The 16144-nt window shown below is 36.5% G+C and overlaps 1 protein-coding gene across 2 annotated transcripts in view; it reads right to left on the minus strand.

Moving 5' to 3' along the window:
* LOC133525068 (stromal interaction molecule homolog) overlaps positions 1-16144 on the minus strand; it is an 81212-nt gene that overhangs the window by 36483 nt on the left and 28585 nt on the right. For both annotated transcript variants that reach the window (XM_061861294.1, XM_061861295.1), the window contains exons 2-4: positions 3007-3137; positions 2519-2638; positions 1395-1507 (exon numbers count right to left, since the gene is read on the minus strand). In XM_061861294.1, the coding sequence (XP_061717278.1) occupies positions 1395-1507; positions 2519-2638; positions 3007-3137 (364 nt within the window). The remainder of the gene's footprint in view (positions 1-1394; positions 1508-2518; positions 2639-3006; positions 3138-16144) is intronic.

Genomic DNA, 16144 nt, shown 5'->3' on the forward strand with positions numbered 1-16144 from the left:
GCGGTGACACGGACGCAGTAAGCATTCCATCGCGAACACCGCCTGCTGCCGACAACCGAGGCTGTCCTTGGACCCGAAGGCCCTGGAGCCGAAGCCTTCCCCTCTGAATGTGTGGCCGCGCCAATATGGTCCACTGTCCTGATTCGTCGACATTCCTATGTCTAGTTAGTCTTCCTACATCGACCAGTGCTTGACAAGTTAGCACTGGTCGGTATAGGAAGACTGAAGTTAGCACTGATATAGGAATGTGGACAAGATAAGAGATTGACGATATAACAATGTGGACGAGTTAGGAAGGCGACGATTTAGGAATTATATGCTTACGATCTGGCATTGTGGACTGTATACTCGTAAAAAGGTGACGAAATAGGACTGCGGAGCCGTATGTACTCGTAGGTTTATTATTATTAGACATATGAATCCGACGCCTAACCTAGTAGGTTTATGATTATTAGACATATGAATCCGACGCCATAGCCTAACCTAACCTAAAATTATTGCATATTTGAGTCGAGCGAGACGTGGTGGGCTCTTTAGACTATGGTTTCCGATTGATAACATACGCAATGCCGCATTTTATAGGAAAACTGCAACGCATCTAAAGCTGACGTTCGGCTGCAGCTGCATTACTGTTGCGGCATTATTGCTGCGGTCTTGACGCGGGCGATGTATCTGTCAATTTGCTCGATGGAATCAGCGATGGTCACTCATTTACAGCTGCGACATCAACACCGTAGCAATAAAGTCGCAACAGTATTCCAGCGGTAGTAGGTATAGTTGCAGTTTAAAGAACCGCAGTAACCTACGCCTAACCAATCCCGTAGAGAATAGAGCATAGATAATTGCTCCTCCCTAACACACACGTTGTCTTTCTTGCTCTCTGGATTACTATAAGTTGAAACATTGAGTGATAAATACTCTGGCAAGCCAACTTTGTCAGTAAAAAGGCGCTAAATTCAAAATTTGCATGGGAGTTCAATTGAAAGCTGGCTTGCGAGAGTATAGCACTATAATATATAGTATACATATCGTTATGTCAAAATTACCTGTGATTTATAGACGACGTTAAATATAGGTATAAGACAGTAACATTTGCTATCTCTACAAGACTAACTTTACCTGGGCAGCGTAGCGCCTGTGACTTTGTGTTGAGATCTACAGACTGTGTTAGCCATTCCACCGTACAGAAGGACACCGTATAGGTATAAAACAGTAATGTTATTGTCTCTACAAGACTAACTTTACCTGGGCAGCGTAGCGCCTGTGACTTTATGTTGTAGAAACAGACTCCTGTATTGGAGGAGGTCTACAGACTGTGTTAGCCATGCCACCATACAGATGGACAATTATAGGTATAATACAGTAGTTTGCTGTCTCTACAAGACTAACTTTACCTGGGCAGCGTAGCGCCTGTAACTTTGTGTTGCAGAAACAGGCTCCTGTACTGCGGGAGGTCTACAGACTGTGTTAGCCATTCCACCGTCTGTTCCGCCGTCCAATTGTGGACCTGAAACGATAGTTCTATATCAGGACGGTTGCTTAAGTAAAACGATGTTCTTGAAATACAAATTAAGGCAAGAAGAAGCGATTAGCGATGTGCAAGTTTTGACTTTTTTGACATGTACTTGTGATGAGATGAGATGACATGTACTAAGAGATGTGTCCCGCCGAGTTTCTTGCCGGTCCCATATTAGGATACCCTCCTACAATTTACGAGGTATTTAAATCTTCTCGGGTCAGAGGTGTAGGGTTAGAGCCGGCGTAGCTTTATTTGACGTTCATAAGCGCATTGTAATATGCCTACTTGGAAAATAAACTATCTTTATCTCTTAGAAAAAGTATTCGCCGGTAGTGTGAACAGCTAAACTATTACGTCCTTTTCTTGTGCGAAAAGATAGTAGATCGCAACTTTTTTGCGTTAGTTATAACTAAATTATAATGGTTCGTCGTTTGAAGTTAATATTATTAAGTTTTTGGCACAATATTTTATCGCTGACCGTACTTTTGGCCACCTCCTGTCTCCATCATCAGATCAGCTTCATGTCATCATAATATGTATTCATAATATTGCATGGTCATCCGATTTACATATGAATGCAAAATTTCAGCTTGATCGGAAATCGAGAAGCGGGTCAAATTCACCTTCAGCAAAGACACACAAACATACATACATACATACTAACAAAGGCAAGTTAAATAAAAGCTTGTAAAAATCAGTGTTAGGGATTTAAAACTCCTACTGTTGCGTACATCACCACGTTCAAATGCCAGAGCCTATACAGACAAATTTTAACCGCCTTTAAGCAAATTAAATTATTAATTATTTTCAGGCCCACAAACCTTCCCGACTAACATACATAATAATATATACTTATTACATATATTGAAATATAATTTAGAAACACAACGGTTTTCTGCTTTACCACAAAAAAGGTTGAAGTTGTATGTTCGGGTGTAGGCATCATTTAGACAGATTACCAATCAGTTCATCTCACATAATTATTATAGCGTTACTTACTTCTGATCTAAGCCACGCCTCCCAAAGCTCCTTGACGGATATGTGCATGTCATCATTGTGGTGGAAGGCTCGCTGTCGCTTCTCGTACCCGCTGTCATACTGCAGCTCCTCGCGGAGGAACTGGAATAAGAGACGACATTTATTAATAAAGTTCAAGTGTGTGTTTAATCTAACCAGAAGGGGATGTCTGAGATTTATGCGGTTGCATGAAATAGTTTGTAAGAACTGCGCCAATAATGCGCCAAGAATTACTTATAACATGAATTTATCGCCAACCTTTACTTTCAAGAATAAAAAGACAATGAATAGTAGTCTAAAAATTGACCTGTAGTCAGAACAATCATAAAGCCGTTTGGATTCTGCTGCTGTGTGACGGCTTGAAGCTTAGCATCGTCGTCTAGTTGTTTGTTGAGCTAGTGATGACTTCGAGCCCTCAGTTCTGATACCCGACTCGTTAACATAACCTATAGTTTGTAACAGTAACTTACATCGTCACTCTCGCTAAGGTCGACGTTGCCATTCGCATCGTCGTCTAGTTGCTTGTGGAGCTGCGTGATGGCTTCGAGCCCCGCTCGGTCCTGGAGACATCCAGGCTCGTTGTGACACGCCTCCACGAGGACTGGAAATAGAAAATGATATGGTCAGATTTGTCTGTTGTAAGGATATTGCCTAAGGTGATCTAAAAACTTAAAAAAAGTAAAACGAATCCGATCAACACCTACGAGATGAAAGTCCGACTAAAATCTTTTACATTCTAATTGCTCGTTGTTTTGAAGTATTAAACGCATGTAATATAGTTTGCTATCAGACTTAATTTATAGATGTGATCAGTCATCACTCTGATCAGTGATTAATAGTAATATATAACTTAGGTACTTATGAACAGTACTCTATAACTTCCTATTTCAATTTATTTTAAACCTTTAATGCTTGTTTTACGCATCCTCGCTGTCGATTATTACAGCCTGTTTTATTAAAAAAATTGCTACGCTCTATGGTTCACGAATCATTACAAACATTAAAACAACATTTATAAGAGCAATTTTAGCGTGTTTGAACACGTATAATTTCTGACAAAACGCTCAAATCCCCAAGGCTAAAAATGGTCAACTGAACCTGAACATAATGCAATCGGTTTTAGGGACAGTCGCAGAACTACCATAACGCGCGAGGTGGTCAAATTGATCTGAACATGACTTGTTGTTAAGCAATTGTGCAGATTATTCCTGCTATCAACACTCATCCAGCTGTCTTAAAGTATTTAACTGCTAATAATCTTGAAGATCAAAATTTCTTAGAAAAAAATTATACACTCGTAGCACATAACATTGTAAGATACCTATGACTGTTGAATTCATTTCTGGCGAATGAAATGATAGTTTATTTACATTGTAATAAACAAATATGTCTGTCTATTTACACCCTACGCATATTACATCTGCTAACGATTAATACGCAAAGTATCAAAAATAAAAAATTGCAAATTGAGCTTTAATTTCATGGCAAGTAAGGTGATCACGAAACAGCAGAATATGGGGATATAGGAGTTTGCTAGAGTTGTCAATGAAAATTAAATGCTACCATATGTCATTGTTTACGTGGAAGATAAACAAAATAGCATTTTTTGCGCCCTACGTTACCACTGTTATGAGAACATGAACGATATAAATCAAAATTAAACTTTGCTTTGTGATAAGTTTATATGCAATGCAACATTTTAATTCACAATACGTTCACATGTATTTATTTAACCGCCTACTAATTGTCACCCAATTAGTGTATTACTTAGGGCTTGCAATGCGATTATTCGAATTTGTCGAATATTCGTCCTGTTTTGATATTGGAATATTCGGCCGCTCAGTTTTCGAATATTCGAATATTTTTTATTATTCGAAGAAAACGATTTCATCCGCTATAGTTACAGTTTCTGTGTGTTTGTGAATGAGGAACGGTAGGTGTATCCAAATGCGATTTGTCGTTCATTTTCTTATTATTTTAAAAATATTCGAATTTTATCAAATTCGATTCGAATCCATATATTACTGTTATTTGTAGGTACAGCCAAAGAATTCAATTTTCGTAGCATTTCGTACCTTGTCAAAGTGAAAATCAATGTGAAAGTCCCTAGGGAGCTCTTACTATTGTCACTGTAACAAGGTACGAAATGGTACTGAAATTCCTCGACCGTGTTCGTTAATCATCAATATAATGTATTTTGCAACGTTACACCTAACAAGGTATAAGGTATTTTGCAAGATTAAAATAAATAAATAAGTTTAAGCACCCCGATATGCTGTCTTGATACGACTGAACCAACCAGTCCAGCCAGACTGTCCAATTCGTCATTTTTTATCGTCTATCGTGTCATGCGTCAGCCTTGCACTTGTAGGTATCCGTAGGAGAGTTGAGTTGAATGATTACACACACACACGCACACACACACACACACAGCTACACGGTTTACTAATCGCAAATACAATATTTAATGAATGAATGTGACTAAATATAAGCTAAATAAAAAAACCTTGATGAAACTTTTTAATCCATCTTGCAGTTCAAAAACTCCCTGTCATTTTAAATGAATGCGCTGTATGCGTGACTATACAGTCATATTTGTTACAAAACTTACAAAGTGACGCTCCCTGTGAGTGAGTTACCTGAGTATCATATATAAAAATCAAGAGTGAGAATATAAGTAAAATATAATATTTTTGACAGCTTTAAAGCGTCTGGCAATAGTTACCGCCAACAGAATTGGTCTGGCAATGTTGATTATAATCAGCCATGAGAATTTAAGAACTTAGCACCTTGTACCGGACAAATGGCCGTCGGGCCAATATAGCAAGTATGCAGACATTCAAAGTACATACTAACACTATATTATCCCATACATTTTATTCATGCGAAAAAAGTAAGGTCTGGCGGCTCTGGGATCTTGCTCTATAAGCGCGACCATCAGCGACCGCTGTACAGTCAGCAGCAATAGTAGCAGGAAGGTGAAACAGTGCGCCAAAAGGCCCAAAAGTATCTGCCACCATGGAATACTTTTCCAAAAATAGAGTTAAATCTCTACAGTTCCCGTTCTAAGTTATATGTTACAGTCTAATCGTTATAAACAAAAACAAAACATATCTATTTTTTTTTTCATATTAGAAAATGTTAAGATATTTTTGACGCGTAGTCTGATCCGTTACTTTTGATGCTGACTGTACACTAATAAAACTTTGAGACTTACTTTATATATAATACGACCCACCAAACTAAAACATATCACCACTTATGTCCATTATTTATATAATTTAAACAGTTTACTTTTAGGCTACAACAGGTGTGACTATTTAACACGTCGTAGGATAAGTGTCTAAATCTATTTTAGACAAATATTTGATAATTGACACTTTAACACCGGATGGTGAAACCGTGCGTTGACTGTTGAAGGTCTCCAAACTCGCGTGTGCTCTTTCATACCCAAAAGGTAAGATCTACAACGACAAGGCCCTTTTTTTAGTCTATTTATGTGTCCCACTGCTAAGACCTCCTCTCTCCCTTTCCAATCCTCCCTGTGCTGAGCAAGATCCCGCCAATTCCGCTGAAACGCATCCAAGTCGTCCGGCCACCTCTTTCTCGGTCTGCCTCTGCCACGACTACTCTGGGGATGCCAGCTAGTGGCTATTTTGGCCCATCTGTCATCATTCATCCGGCAGACATATCCAGCTCCAGCCTAGTCCCACTTTAGCCTGGCGGTCTTCATCCCAAACGACTCGGGTTTCGGAGTGAAGCTCTGTGTTCTTCCCCGTGTCACATCTTCGGACACCCAGGATACTTTGCTCCATTGCCATTGCAAAAAAAAAAACTTAATTAAAAATAATGTTTATTTTGGTAGGTATCGTTTAGTCTTGTGATTTATTATGACCGCCTAGACATGGGTAAAATAGCAGATGTAATTATCCTAGACAGTGTTACAGTTATTTAAAATATCTTCTATATAGAATAGAAGTAGGTTAATCTATAAAGTCATTAAGTTAGGCCGAATCAATTAAATTGTAGTAATTTAAATGTGACAAGTAAATAACAAAGTTTATGTTTGTCAAGGTAATAATAAAAGTCTGAATATCACTAGCAATTGAGGCAACAAAAATATTCTTTTGCTTTCATGATATGTAAAGTTTGTTAACGTATTCAACTAACAATAAACCGTGTACCGTACAATACCGTGTACCGTGTAGCATTAAAATTTAGATTTTGTTTCATATCTATTATTTTACATAAATAATTCTCAAAATCATCTCACGTGACACAACAATAAGCCTGCTATGTTTGTAAATAAACTACTTGCTAAATAAATACTGTTACTTATTTTAAACTTAGTGTTTAAGATTTTTGCAATGCCCTAAGAGGTATGTAGATACATGTACAGTCGAGGAAATTGATTCTTTAGCAGTTAACGTGTCACGTTACAATGGATAGCTCTTACCATAAGTATGTACAGCCAAATTTACTTGAACCGCAAGTTGCTAAAGAATCAATTTCCGCGACCGTACTTCTTACCTTGCAAATAACACTTGTAATAAAAAACAGTAGAAATGTAATGAACAAAAAATAAAACACGTGAATAGGTCATTCGGTTTTAAATACTAAGATTGCCGTCATTATATCACTAAGTAATACGCTTTCCGTTCAGGAGAGATATAAATATTCAAATTATTTACCTACTTTAACACTTAAACACCTGTCATTATATCTTGGACAATCGCAACTAATCATGCTAAACTAATATGATACGCTCATAGCTCTAAAAGAAGATTGTATAATTTTTTCTACGCGTATCATTGTGCAAAATATGTGCATCTTTGTGTAGCTGTATCCAACCGTTGATACAAGTTTGACTCACACTTTCCAGTTTTTAAGCTTCGCAAGATATTTGAGTATTTTATAAACACTGTGTTGATGTGAGAGTTAAAAATAATTCAATTTAATAGATTAGTCAAATGTATTTTTGATGTAATGGCAGCTTTTATGCACGAATGAGAAGCCAACGATAACGAAAACAACGGGTGGATTTATTGTTGGATTCTTGGAGGCGTAAAATGGAATTTATCTGGAGGAATCATTTTACGGCATTTATCTGAGACAAGCAATAAATCAGGCACCTCTAAATTAAAAACTAAAGTGAGGAAATAATGTTTACTATTTTTACGACTTAACGAAATTTGCTCTTAGAAACCATAAGACCCCGGATCCCTTTGTTTGGCATAATTAGTGAAAGTCATAATGTAATGATAGTCATATTATCATTAGTCATAACTCTGAAACCGTTAACTTTTCAGAAATTTCCTTAGGTTATCCTATAGATAGGTAAGGTTAGGTTTGTTTTATGGCAATCCTGAAAAGTTACGCGTTTCTGAGAAAAACCAAATTTTAGCTAACGAAAATGCTGACAAACAATAAATTATGACTTTAAACTTTATGGGAAATAATAGAGACCCCATAAGACGCATTTGAAGATAAAAAAAATTGCATTTAAGGTTTTTCAAAGAGAAATTTAATCCGACTCGTAAATGTATTCAAGCCGGTAGTCGCTTTTGAGAGATTTGAAAGCCTAAGGACCTGTTTCACAATGTCCAAGTCCTGAATAAGCTACTTGCCACTTATCTGACGAATAAAGTCATCGTTGGCGTTTCACAATCTTCAAATAAGCTTAACTGGTAGATAAAGTGCCAAGTTTTGTAAGAAATTTAATCTGACAGTTAATTTATTTGTCAATCAGCTATCCAATACTTGGACTCCATAACTCTTTAGTTAGTCTAACTAATCGGTATCCTTACAGAACCTTACAGAAAACCGCAGTCAAATAACACCAGACCCTACTCATAGTTTTGTGTTCCTGCCGAGAGTAAGGTTGCCAGAGCTCAATGAAGGTGCGGAGTGTTAGGGAGAGCTCTGGGGTTGCAGGCATCCATACGCTACGGAGACTGCTTACCATCAGGCGGGCCGTATGCTTGATTGCCACCGACGTAGTATAAAAAATCACTTAGGAGATGCGCTGCGAGTATTAACATTATAACAAATTTTAGGCAGTCACGAGTATAATTATTATGCCCGCATAGCCAGATATGTCGAGGATTAATGGTTTTGCAATAGTTTAGTTTAGTCTATGTATCATTGAGTCAACCCGCTAAAATCGACGCCAGACGAGTGGTAGACGAAGTTATTTTTGGCTAGCCGATATTGTTATCATTGGAAAATGATATCGCTCTATTCTCTATTCCATAGATACTAAATTGGTATTTTATTCCATCGTCTAGTTTAAAAATGACTTCAGACCTATAGTTAGTATCATCCACGATGACGCGCAGATTTGTCAAATCTAACCTTTAATAACATGACAATAAGAGTGAAGGCACGCGTCATCGTGAATGACATCTATAACGGTTTAAATTTTTAAATTCACTTTTTCAAAAATACGATAAAGAAGTTAGGTAACTATATTACACCGTATGGAACAGATACTTCTTTATATTTATATAAACCAACATGATTTGCATTCATAATTTTGAAACTAATACGTCTGCCTGTGACCACGAACGTAACGTCACGTTCGAAACGTCAGGCCATATAATAAACGTAAGTTTACGCGATTAAGATACTTCTTTTTTGGAATTTCGTTGTTGGCCCCATAATAAGTCAGCATGACACACATATTTATTATGTTTAACCTGAAAACCGTTTGTAAAAGATATGGAAGCCATTCAAATACACATTAGTCGGGAAAAGACGTGTCATCAAACAAATCAAAACTAACGTCTTGTTCAAGGGCCAATTTCTCGAACGGTATTAGTCTAATATTATTAGTGTGTTGCTATGGTAACCCACACGACTTCACAGTTCGTGGACTAATAATATTAGTCTAATAACGTTCGAGAAATAGGCCCATGGGCCATGGGCCTATTTCTCGGCATGGTACATACGTACAGTTAGCAGCTAAAGTAGCTAAGTGGGTGAGGTGTTCAAAATGACATGTACACGCTCTTATTGTCTTAAGCATAAAGTTAAATTCATTTTGAACATTCCGCCCGCTTGGCAACTTATGCTGCTGGTTGTACAGAGAAAATTAATACATTTCAAATAAGAACCAACAAGACACGAGACACTTTCCAGAGGATCTGTCAACATAAGGAATGAAAACGGGAAAGAAATGAATGCTTTCTTTTCAAATTCACTAGATAGAAAAATAATGCCGCTTGTATGACAGGTAACAAGCGTTCAATGAAACACTAGTAAAAACGTAGGGAGCGTTAAAACAACGGTTAACAAGTAAAATATAGACCCAGTTTTATTACTTCTTTTTATCATAAATAATCGTGGATCGTTTTACAAGTCTTCTTTTCAATTACACGCGGGATACGAATTCAAAATCTCTGAAATTTAATTAATATTATTAGTACTTTCATAAGGACCCACTATTGCTGTTGCTTGCTGATTTCCCATACAGTTCGCGTTCTCAGCTCAAAGTATGTTCCCATCCGGCAGAAAACATGAAACATGGCATACATGGCACACTTTACAATTGTTTCCACGCTTCCATTTTTTTGTACAGTCGTCATTAGATGTACCGGAGTGGCCGAGGCGTTCAAAAATATCTGAACACGCACTAACGCCTTGACAATAGAGGCGTGTTCAGATATTTATGAGCATCTTGGCTGCTCCGATATATGAAAACAAAACACTTGTTTTTTTTTATTTGTTTGGGCTCGGCTAACTGTACTAATAGAAAATTCACATGTCAGTTATCAGTCAACAAATAAAAATTTCGAAATTACACCGATGTATCAAGATCAAGCATGTCTTTACGGTTTCAATTATTCTAAAATCAGAAATAAAAACTATAAAACTAGGTAGATTGATAGTGTGTAGTTGTTCCATTTGTTGTATATATTTCTCATTCATTCCTAACCAGGTTACTAAAAAAATGCAAAATCATAAAAATCGTTGTGATGTTTCGGAAAAAGTACCTACCCTGTTTTTGATAAGTTAAGCAACTGGAAGAAATAGCCTAGGAATATACAAAAGCTCACTACTTAACGCTGTCTCGCCTCAAAACTGTCAAACCATTAAAACAGAAGCAAAGAATGAAGATCTCGGTTAAGGACAACCTAAATTTTCCGTTAAATAGTTCAATATTGTCATATCTTTTAACACTTTCACTGCCAACGTTTTCGTAGCGCTACGCTCGTAGCCCATCTCAGCGTTTTCCCACTTTTTAGAGGTTTCCCGGCAATCAATGTGTTAAAGATGTCAATGCTTTTGCCAGTTTGTGAAATTTGTAGTCATCCTCAACCTAAGCGATATAAAATACCATGCATGGACTGCTAAAATCAGGTTATTACCTAGAGGGAACCGACTTTTATACTCGTAGAGGTATCCTGGAAAAGAAGAATACGTTTAAAAGGGGGCTAACGAATATTTTCAGTCGACGTGTGCGAGGGAGCGGCAACAGTATCTTGCGGATGATCGCGGACAGGTTGGACTGGGCCGTCCTCGGCCGTTTCAGGGATCTGCATGTTATGAGGATGTCAAGGGATGTATGAGACTGTGGATGGGGGCGGGGATCTGCAATATTTTAATTTATTTAACTTTCTGTGTTTTCTTTAAGCATAATATGGAATCTAATGTATTCTGAAATAAATGTTTTTTTTTATTGAATTTTTACGAGTCTTAATTATGGGTCCCACCCATTACGAGTCCGCCTGCAGTCTCTGTATCTATCGGGCAGCCTGTCGTTTCAGGCCAATAACGTCTACACATATAAGCGATTATTGCCTGACGGATTGCCGTCAGCAGAGGTGGCAGCAGACCATTGGGCCTGCTGCCACCTCTGCGTCTACACACTAGCAGTTGAGAGTCGTCAAGTCAAGACCACAGACTGTCGCTGATCGGAATCGTCAAGCGGCCACACACTCCCTGTTCATTATTAGTATAAGGCTTGAGTGGACGCTCGAAGCGGAGCGTTCGGCGGGGCGGTCAGCGTGGCGTCGGGCTCACAAGTGATTTGAGCAGCGTGCACTAAGGCCGCTCCTATACGTTTGCATTTGTTTAATATGCACGCCGCACGCCCCGCCCCGCTGCACGCCCAACTTTAGCGTCCACTCAGGCCTTACTTTAGGCGTCAGGCCGAAACCTGAAATGAAACTGTTTAATAAGTGACCTTTTGCGATTAACTGACAGGCTAATATCATCAGGCATGCTTTAGTGAACTATAATGAATTAAAGTAATTAGAACAAAAGACATCAGCTTATTTTTACTGAAAAAGAAGTTCATTGATGTTTTTTGATCTAACCTTTTATCTGCTGAGATACTTAACGAATTTCGTTTAATTATTTAGGTAGTAGAAAAAGTATTATTTTAGTCCTCATAAAAAAAAATACACAATAGTGATATAATCAAGCTTTTCAATCTCATACCTTACTTAGGCCACTAGGCAAGTTTTATGGTCTAAACACAGTACTCGACTGAAAAGCTCTCCATTATATGACGATTGTATAAAGTAATATTAATTAATATTCGGTTTACAAAATAATAGCGATCCGCCTCGACTCCGCACTGGTTACATACATTCTTAACAAATGATACACCTAAACAAAACCGCATGAAAATCCGTTCAGTCGTTTTTAAGTTTATCGCGAACATACAAACAGACAGGCGCGGCGGGGATTTTGTTTTATAAGGTGTGTATAGATTATTCCTCCATGAATAAATATTGCTAGTTCAACACAGTTTAAACAGCAATGAGCTTATATTTATCTCATTCCTTATGATATAGATACTGGTTGCATCCTAATTAAATATTAAACGACAACGCTCGTGTGTCATGCAGTTACATGCGTGCATATCTACCTATAAAGAGAATTGATTGTAATAGAGAGGTGAAGTTTAAGAAAAAAAAACGTGCCGCTTAATTTGACATCCAAAACAGATGGCGCTGTACTGTGCCATATGTTTTGCGGTCACTGAATTGTCAAACGTCAACTTTTGACAATCAGCGTTACCGCAAAACATAAATTTAAGCAGCTGTACCATCGCCCACACTGTTAACTGTCCATCGGTGGACCTTAATACAATAGGCATAAGTACCACCGAGAATTATTATTTATTTTTTTATTAAGAATGTTACTGTTTGTACAGCGCCATCTCGTTTACCTGGGTCAAAATTCTATTCGCTGTCTTGTGCTTTGTCCCAAAAAATGTGGCGGAATGTAGCTTTTTGTATGACATGAGATTTAGTTTTTAATTTTTATTGTAATTTTTTCATGGTAAATGTAATCTATAGCTAAATAGACATGCATTGCCACCATTTTTTTAAAATTATTTGAAAAAATACAGAAATGTAAGCGTGACAGAGTGGTCCAAAATAAGACAACGATTTTTTTTTTATTCTAGCAGTTAAATTAGAAGCACGAAATTGTCCTAGATTTTACACTCAATCAATGTGGTCTTTGCTACTCGTTACAGTAACATCTTACTTTTAGCATAAAACTATACAAAATCAAATAAATAAATTATACCTACAGTCACCAGCCGATCTAACTAAACGGACAACATTTAACATCTACAGTTTCTATTATAAAATATCTACAACACCTTTTGTCGCGTAACTGGTACGATTGCGTATTACGCAATCGTACAGTCGTGTGTAGATCTTTATGAGCTCTTCGTCCGTGTAGATATCACTGCTGCCGACCGATTGTCCTGGAAGATGGTAATGATGAATGAACAAAATATTTATTTACGACCATTCAGTTTAAATAGATCTAAAGGATAAGGCACCATTCATTTACTACGTAAGACGATTTTTGCCAGTTTTTAACCCCCTCCCACACCTATGTAAGAAAAAATAAGAATAGGCCGATCGCGTCTCCCTGATATTACGTAAGAATCTAAAGGAAAAAATGAATACACTTTTGGTTTGTTTAAGTTTTATTAAAGAAAAATTTAAAGTTTATTTGTACGTATTGAAGTCCGTCTAAGCTAACTCTTCGCAGAGTTTGATATCATAGAGTGCGTTAAACGTCATAATATCATAGAAATTTTAAAATTTCGTATGTATGTTATCTTATACAAAAAAACATGAATCCCCCTAAATCGTCTTACGTAATAAATGAATGGCGCCTAACAATTTACTGTGAAACTTTTTTTTGTGACACACTTTTATTGCTGAGTGTACTTCTCATTTGCATGTACTTCTCGAAACCTTTCTAATGAACCCAGCCTCGATGTGTTTGTGTTTTTCCATCGAAGGGTTTCGTTTGTTACCTCCCAATTGCATCATCAGATCAGCTCCATGTTAGCATATTATTGCATTATCATTGAAGTTGCGGTAGTAGTTCAAATTTCAACTGAATCAGACAGCGGGAAGTGGTTCAAATTTAAGTTACAAGATTAGAAGCACACATATAATATGTAATTAAGTTTTTGGCAAAAAAAATTGTTACAAGTTTTTGTCGCTGACTGTACTTTTCTTACCACAGGCAACGAATACTCATCGGAACAATTCTAAAAACCTCAAATACATTAGGTTTCGTTGTTTCATCATAGAGTTCCTATGGCCACCTCCTGTCTCCATCACCAGTTCAGCTTGATGGTACCATAGTATTGCATTGTCACCCGACTTACATATGTATGCAAATTTTCAGCTCAATCGGATATCAGGAAGTGGTTAAAATATTGTTTGCAATATTAAAAAAAAAAAGTTACATACGAACAAATTAAGTTGAATAAAATCTTGTGAAAATATAGTTTGGATATACAAATCAAGCTAAATGAGTGTGTAAAAATACTGTGTTCTCTGTTATCAGTAAATACGTTTGGTTATCTCATTATGTTTTGTTTATATTGGTTTATCTCGGCTAGGGAATGCTAACCGGTTAACCGGTTAACCGGTTACCCGGTAATTTGACCAATATTACAGTCGGTAAAATACCGGTAATTTCCAGCCGTAACCGGGAATTTACCGAACGTTGTATAGGCAAATAAAAATGTAAAAACCTGTTGAATTAGCCCATCTATGTCTTCGTACTTACAAAAAAAAAACAATTACTACGGTTTACGATTACGAAGAGACACTTAAAATACTTACTTTTCTGCATCTTATGATCTCGTCGGAGTAGGAACTAGGAAGCAATGTTTTGTGACAAATGAGTGGTCGCTAATCCCTCGCCCTTACCCTTCTCGCCACCCCTACCCGACCCGCCTTACTATGTTCAGTGTCCTTTGTTTTAGTCTGTAGTGTCCGACAAGTTTGGAATGCGAAAGAACATTTTCTACCGCTGCTGGTTACTTGTGTTCAAGATATCGTTCACGAATGTCTAAGCAACGTTCTAATTAATCGCCTAGATATTTAACAAACGCAATTATTTTATATATAATTAACAGAATGATCTGATGATGACATGTTCCTGATTCCAACTCCTATCTTAAGAGCCCGGTAACGATTTTAGAGCAAAATTTTTAAATTGATATATTTTGTTGTACGACACCTTTTGTTACGTAATATCTAAATAACCAGTATTGGTTTATATTAGCACGTTTTGTCATCTTGCCTTTTAATAATGAGGTCGCAAGCGTGCGTCCCCGGTAATATGTGAAGAGAAGGGATAGTTTTTAAAAATTCATATAAATTATGGTAGTAAATTATACAAAATGATGTATAAGAACAGTTTCAGCAAATGTTGTAGATTGTTTAAGTATCAAAATTACGTTGAAATTAAGTAAATTTTCAGAGAAATTGTCACTTATTTTGAAGTAATTTCTGGAGAAAATTGATTTCGTCTAACTTTCATTTACACTACTTCAAATTTATAGTAACAAAAATGTAGTTTATTAAAGTTGAAGTACAGGATATGTGTAATACAAAATTACCATTTTTAGCATTCCAAACTTAACGAAATTTACAAATAAGATCGACAAAATCACTGCTTTTCGCGTGTTTACCTAAACGTCCATCAGAAAAAAAATTATTACTAATTAAGTGTCTGTTTTAAAAAAAAAAATTACTATAATGAAAGATAACAAGACGTGCTAAAAGAAACCAGTACTTGTTATTTTTAATAGTTAACAAAAGGTGTACAATTTCATGCGCTTAATCTATCAATTTGACATTTTTGCAACAAAAATAAAGTGCAATTTTAAAGTAACTAGTGTTAAAATGATATGAAACTTATCTTGCTGTTAATTTTTTTTTCTTATATTTACTAGATGATTACGGTTTTAGTTACTTTAATAACAATATTATATTGATAGATGTGTAAATGCAAACTTGTATGACATTTAAATGACGACTGTCACTCTTTAGTTATAATTTTTGTTACCCTTTGATTACTGCGATTTTTAAAGAATTAAAAAAGTTTGATGTTGCTTATTTAATGTACAAGTTCATTTCGCTTTGAAATGATACATGTTTGATTTTTTATTTAATATGATTAGTAAATATATCTTGTTTAATGTTTATAGTTTATTTTCATTATTTTGTTTTGTCGATGTTTCTATAACGTGCTGTTGATTACTTTTAAAGGTTACTGACGAAAATAAGGACACAATCAATAATAATGCAAAATCAATGTTTTTTATTT

This window comes from Cydia pomonella, chromosome 14 (genome assembly GCF_033807575.1).
Source record: "Cydia pomonella isolate Wapato2018A chromosome 14, ilCydPomo1, whole genome shotgun sequence".
Classification (NCBI taxonomy): Eukaryota; Metazoa; Arthropoda; class Insecta; order Lepidoptera; family Tortricidae; genus Cydia; species Cydia pomonella.